We start from the raw sequence: 7268 nt of genomic DNA, 5'->3' as shown, positions 1-7268 counted from the left end.
TTATATACCTCAAAAATTAAATAAAACAAGTAAAAGAATGTCTAAAGCAACACAAAAATACAAAAACTCCTAAAATCCAAAATGTATTCTCCAAGAAGAAGACATGAAAATTATTATGAAAATAATTTATTATATCAATGAAAATAAAGAGATATAAAAAAAAACAAACAGTATTTTCATATCAATGAAATTATTTCAGTATCTTTTCTTTGATTTTAGAGGAAATGTGAAATGTTTGTTTCCAATTTGACAATGTATTTCTGTGATGGAGATGACAAAACTGTTGATATGTTCACAAAGGTAATTGTCCAAGTGATTCTTGAAAAAAGAAAGAGAAAGAGAAAGGAAAATTAATTTTGATTGTTTATAAGTTTATTAGGGATGAACCATAAAGAGGCAAGCTGGCAAAATCGTTAGCCACACCGGAGAGAATGCTTGGCTATACTTCTTCCAACTTTATGGTCTGAGTTCAAATGCTGCTAGGGTTGACTTTGTCTTTCATTCTTTTGGAGTTGATAAAATAAGTACCAGTCAACTACTGGGATTGATGTAATCAACTTATCCCCTCCCCTGAAATTGCTGGCCTTGTGCCAAAATTTGAAAGCATTGGCAACACATAAAAGCGCCCATACAGTGTCACATAAAAGTGCCCATGCAGTGCCACATAAAAGCGCTTGTGCAACGCCAAGTAAAAGCGCCCGTGCAGTGCCGCATAAAAGCCCCTGTGCAGTGCCACATAAAAGTGACTGTGCAATGCCAAGTAAAAGTACCCAGTACACTCTGTAAAGTGGTTGGCATTAGGAAGGGCATCCAGCTGTAGAAACTATGCCAAGACAGATATTGGGGCTTAGTGCAGTTCTCTAGCTTGTTAGAACCTGTCAAACCATCTAACCCCATGTCAGCATGAAAGACAATCATTAAAGGATGACAATTACGATGATGATGAAGTCATATATAAAGTTTTGTAAGACAGTCACCTTAACTCTCAAAGCAAAAATGTTGCTATATTTTGTAGTGTAAACATAAACCTTGTTACATAAATAAGTACTGGCATGACAGTGTTGGTTGATGATTGCATTTTGCAGCAAAATAATGTTGAGTTCAATCTCACTGATTGTGCAGCACTTTGGGGAAGTGTTGCTTACCATAGCTTTGAATCAACCAAAGCCTTGTGGATGAAATTTGGAGACAGTGAGGAAAATTGTCAGAGAGAGAGAGAGAGAGAGAGAGAGAGAGAGAGAGAGAGTGTGTGTGTGTGTGTGTGTGTGCTTTAAAGGAGATTTATTTGGCTGCTAGGAATAGTAACCAAATTTCCCTCAAATCAGATACTATCAAGATGCATTAGATACAGTAGTCCTACACAGCCTTAAACAATGGAATGATCACAGCTAGAATGTCTTTGATCAAAGATTTGTTTGACTAAGGCGGACTTTGAGTAGAACATGAAAACAAAAACTATGGCAAGAATAAAACTCTATAACAATAGCATGGTAATATTCTGATATGAAAATTACCTGTAAATTCTGCATGATTTCTTCTGGTATGGCATTTATAACATCCCCTAAAGACCAGGCAATACTCACATGGAAGGATGGGTCCTAAAAATACAAGACATTTGAATTTATTTATTCATGAAAATCTATAACTGAGACTTTTGAACATTTCTAACAATGGAATAAATTTCAATAATAAGCTTTACAGCTCCAAAGCTCTACAATAAACCTTATCAGACTATTAAATATTACCGTACTAATCATTATCAGATCATTAAACATTGGCATACTGAACATTATTAGGCCATTAAAACATTTTCATACTAAACATTATCAGCCTATTAAAACATTCCCTTACTAAACATAATCAGACCATTAAACATTACCAACCTAAACAATACCAGCACAAAGAAAAATGCAGGATATGTGTCAGATATATGTGTATATCATTTTATCTTGACATTGCATATTAATTGTAAAGCAAGTGCCACCATTACAGAAGCAGTTAACTCCATTTCCAATCTTTTATGAAAGCATGTCCAGCCAAAGAGAAATATTACCTTGCTTGGACAACAGGAAGGGCATCCAGCCATAGAAAAATCTACCTCAAAGGATTCTATCAGACCCATGCACGCATGGACAGTAGATGTTGAGAAGGCGGTGGTGGCAGCAGAGATGGTGGTGATGTACTTTAATACAAGATTAACTTAATTTTAAGTTCTGGCAGATAAGTTTATTTCACTTTTCTTAAAAGATGAAAATAGTTTGACTTACTGAATAAAATGGAGGTAGATTAAAATCTTTAAATGCTTTATCCACATAGGTTATATAGTCAAATAACGTAGCTGTTGAACTGGTCACTTGCAAAGAAAGAAAGGATCTGTAAAAGAATAATAGTAGCATAGTAAAAAAAACAAAACAATCAATCATATCAGTTTCTAGACCCACAAACAAACCAAAAATATCTAACCGCAGTCAATAAAGGAGTCTTTATGTGGTTACTAGAGCTTCTAGAGATAGCAGTCAAATCTCTCCAAAATCACATCCTCCGAGCTTTTGAAAGAAAGGACGTAATTAATCGCATTGTCCCCCAATATACCTTGTCTTAATAGAAAAAAAAAAGAGGAAAAAAATCTTCTGACTGCTGTCACGGACTGAAGGCTTTTGATTCTGGTTCACTGCTTAACAGATAACCTGAGATCCAACAAAAACAATAACAGCGAGTCATAACACAGATAATAGCTTTTCTACGTTTAAATTGCGTTGGATTACTTTGTATGCCAAACTTCGATCTGCTAGAAATAGCAGTAAGTTGTTGTTTTTTTTTTTTTCTCACATCACACTCTGCCGTTTTAAAAAGCGGGGAGATTGAATAATATAGTCCTGAATATAAATAAATTTGGGAAAATTATAGGATGGTCGAGGCTGGAACGTCTTAGATCTGCCCAAGGAAGATAATAAAGGACGAAACAACAGCCAAGTCCCATCAAAGTCAGGAAATACATGGGAGACAACTCCATCGAACATGTTGGCACTCCGTCGCTTACGACGTCGAGGGTTCCAGTTGATCCGATCAACGGAACAGCCTGCTCGTGAAATTAACGTGCAAGTGGCTGAGCACTCCACAGACACGTGTACCCTTAACGTGGTTCTCGGGGATATTCAGCGTGACACAGTGTGACAAGGCTGACCCTTTGAAATACAGGCACAGCAGAAACAGGAAGTAAGAGTGAGAGAAAGTTGTGGTGAAAAAGTACAGCAGGGTTCGCCACCACCCCCTGCAGGAGCCTCGTGGAGCTTTAGGTGTTTTCACTCAATAAACACTCACAATGTCCGGTCTGGAAATCGAAACCGCGAGTCCGCTGCCCTAACCACTGGGCCATTGCGCCTCCACTCCATCGAACATAACGCCTATATAATTAAATTTATTTTTTGTATTTGTTTTGCAAGATCCTTAATGTGAACTCGTGTGTTGATACAGATATAGTATCTAGTGTGTGTGGTGTGGGGAGGTATCATTTTGTCAATAAGAAAGATTCTATTTCCCTTCATTTTCCTTCCAGTGAGAGATAAGGATTTCACTTCATTTATAAACTATGTATAAACTATAGATCTCTATATATCTCTACTACTTCAGATATGTAAATGCTTTAGATGTCTCCAACGGTTCTCATTCAAATAAAACCAAAAGCAACTTACCGAGTATTTTCTTCATTGGTGTAAAGTTTTATGGCACAAAACCCACACGATGTACTAAAGGAAAAAGAAATAACAAAGATTTTATCGCTTCCTTTTTAGATGGTATATGACTAAGTTAAAGTGGACACAAAGTATAAATTAGAAGTAAGAGGAATACGAGATTATATTGAACCCAGTAACTTTATTTTATCAACACAGAAATGATGAAAGGCAAAACTGACCTTGGTAGGATTTGAACTCAGAACTTAAAGATCAAGAACAAATAATGAATAGCATTCTGTCTGACACTCTACTGATTCTGCCAATTCACAACCCCAAGGCATACGTTCAATAACCCTCACGCATACATCGCTGGGCTAAGATAGCAATGTTGTTATATTCTGTCTGTTCTAAAACCAACGATCCAGGTAGATCAAACGTATACACACACATACAGATATATACATACATAAGCTTTCTGTATTACACATGGTTAAGATTTTGATCTTCTCTACAAGTTTCAGCACGGAAGTAAATAGTTGTACAAACCTGACAGCATCCTGTAGACTTACTGACAGACTGTCGGTGAGAGGCTGAATCCAATGATGACGGATTGGCACTGTCTTTGACAAACTAATATGAAGCTGAGAGAATGCTTTGAAATCTGCAAATGGCTCCAGTTCCAAAAGTAGAAGTCTCTGTATTTCTGCAAAGTGTTCGTTTCTTTCCACTGGAGAAAAGAAGAATTAGTAATAAAATTTAGCTGAGAAAAATCTAAGCAAAAATTACTTATTAATGTAACAGCGTAAAAAAAACAAAAATCGTCATCATCATCATCATCATCATTAACTTTTAGCATGCTGTAGACACATTATGTTGCTGTATGAGTTTTCTCCCCTCTCAATGTGACATAATGCATCTGCTGCTACAGGCGAGAAAACTCATATGGTGCCATGATGCATGTAAGTGTGCTAAAGGTTAAAAGTCCATTGGTTCTTCCATTCTCTTGGGTTCACTCTCAATGAATCTTTTCTTTAGTTGACTCATGTGTCTCTTGTATACTCCTTTTCTTTCTTTTACCAAATATAGCATTTTTTGTATGCATTTGATAATCACACCATCTTTCCAACTTTGTTTTCCATTCTTATATGCCCTAACAACATACATTTTCACCAATTTTGAAATATCTTGCTGTATTATCCATTGCAATTTTGCTTTTCTTACCAGGTAGCAATTTGTCAAAGACTGATATTATTTTCCTTGCAAACATCAGCTCCACTGGTGACATACCTGCTGGTATGTTTGGATTTGGTGTCACCTGGTATACTCTTAGGAATTTTTGTAGAGCTACCTCATCCATGACTTCTTTATTCAACTTTTTTAGGGCTCTCTTGAACGCATCAATAAAGTATTCTGCTTATCCATTAGATCTGGGATGGCATGGCACCATAGTCACATGTTCAACAGCAAACATTTTACAAAACTCTTTAAACTCAAAAGACACAAATTGCATTCCATTGGCAGATGCTATTGTGTCTGGGACACCAAATCTTTGCAAACAGTTCATGCTTATTGTCACAATACAGAATCTTTCTTTCTGCCTTTCTACAATAATGTTACACTTTATCATTTATGATAAATTAAAGAAGCAACTACATAAATATCCTTACCTTCAATGTACACATGAGTAGCCCAGTTACCAGCAAGATGAGGGAAACTTCGAATGCGTCCGTCATGAAAATCAGGATTGTCAACAACAGAGATTTCTTTTTCTTTAAACATGTTTTTAATGTCATCTGGCAATGGAAGTGGGTCTCTGAAATAATTTACCACAATCATAATTGAAGAGAAAAAAAAGTGACTTGGATTGAAATATATTTTTCTTACATAGGCTAAGGCATGGCTGAGCTGTAAGAAGTCTGCTTTCCAACCACATAGTTCCAGGTTCAGATCCACTGCATGGCACTTTGGGCAAGTGCCTCCTATTATAATCTCAGGCCAACCAAAATCTTGTGAGTGGATCTGTTAGATGGAAATTGAAAGAAGCCTGTTGTGAGTGTGTATCTTTGTGCATGTGTTGGTACCCCCTACCACTGTTTCACAACTGGTGTTGGTTTGTTTACATCCCCATAACTTAGTGGATCAGTAAAAGAGAACAGTAGAATAAAGTACCAGGCCTAAAAAAATAAGTACCAGGATCGATTTGAGACCATGTGCTGAAACTGGAGCAGTTACAATGTGGAAGAGCCAATGCAGGCCTTTTAATTATATGCAAAAACTATTAAATTCACTTTTAATTTATTTCACGAAGGCAGGCAGCAAATTGGTAGAGTCATTAGCATGTCAGACAAAATGTCTAGTCTTTCAGAATTGATAAAACAGGTAACATTTGAGCAAAGGGTCGATGTAGTCAACTTACTTATTGGGTGGCCAGAAAGGGATTGGTACAACAAAAGTGTGAAGCTTGCTTCTAGGCTCCTCCTGATTCATTGTGTGCGAGAGGGAGAGAGAGATGACGGGGGAGGGGTATTAACTACAGTACTTGATTGGTATTTTATTTATCAACACTGAAGAGACAAAAAACAAAGTTAGCTCCGGTGAAATTTGGACTCAAGAGCGTAAAAAGCCGGAACAAATGCTGCAAGGTATTCTATTGCCTCTCACAATCAATTCGCCGCCTTATGAACCTTATACAAGCAATAATTTCTAACATAGGCAGAAGGCCAGAAATTCAGAGAAAGAGAAAGAATCACCGAATCTATTATACTGAAACTATTTCTTGACTTATGCTTATTTAATGACCCCGGAAAGATGAATGGTAAAGTTGATCTCGCAGGTATTTGAACTCAGTATGTAAAGCACCGTCCACGTACAAATGATTTTGCCAGACAAACAACGGGACGATTCACAGAGCCTGATTTCCCAACGTTACTCGACATTCTGTCAGGGATAGTTTATAGCTTAACACGGATATCACTCAAACAGGGAAAAATTATCATCGACACCGTTTTACTACAACTCGTGTAATATTGAGGGACAATTTATAAACATATGCAGTGTAACTCGTTCTCACCTGTGTCGCCTTTTATTATTCATTTCTTTTTCAGGTGTTGCACTACATGGTAATTTTCGTTTTAAACAACTCTCCTTACTTTCTTCCTCATCATCGAGATCAGAATCTGAACTTCCCGAATAATCAACAATTCTTCCACTTGCCATTAAGATTGAGCTAACCGGTGTTCTACAAAATTTACTTCCTTATTAATTTTGTTCTACGTGCTATTGTCAAGTGGGTTTCACAGGCGAGCTTGATATTTGATAAAAGAAAGAAGTTGTCGCACAGCTAAATATATTTTTTACTATATCTGATTATCAGCATTCTTATGGCAGTATCAGCAGTGAAGAAATGCTGCACGGCATTTAATTTCGTTCTCTTATAGACTGAGTTAAAATCCACCGGGCTCGACATTGTCTTTCACCCGTTATTTGGGAATTGGTGCACACCCACGTGGTTCCAGGTTCGATCCCACTACGCGTTATCTTAGACATTGTTTTCTTATGAAAATTTGATCCAAGAAAATTGTGGCGTTGCCGTCT

General features: G+C 36.9%; 1 protein-coding gene across 1 annotated transcript; it reads right to left on the bottom strand.

Annotated features, from left to right (window-relative positions):
• Nucleotides 1-108: 108 nt before the first annotated feature.
• LOC106878102 (U6 snRNA phosphodiesterase 1) lies at nt 109-6950 on the bottom strand. Its single transcript, XM_014927210.3, has 7 exons — nt 6745-6950; nt 5342-5487; nt 4221-4401; nt 3693-3746; nt 2268-2373; nt 1515-1598; nt 109-318 (listed from the first exon to the last, which is right to left on the bottom strand). Exons 1-7 carry the CDS (start codon nt 6888-6890, stop codon nt 196-198), a joined length of 840 nt encoding a protein of 279 aa, XP_014782696.1. The 5' UTR covers nt 6891-6950; the 3' UTR covers nt 109-195.
• Between the last annotated feature and the right edge of the window lie 318 nt (nt 6951-7268).

This window comes from Octopus bimaculoides, chromosome 19, assembly GCF_046866305.1.
Source record: "Octopus bimaculoides isolate indiv1 chromosome 19, ASM4686630v1, whole genome shotgun sequence".
NCBI lineage: Eukaryota > Metazoa > Mollusca > Cephalopoda > Octopoda > Octopodidae > Octopus > Octopus bimaculoides.
This window is presented reverse-complemented; position numbering and strand designations above follow the sequence as displayed.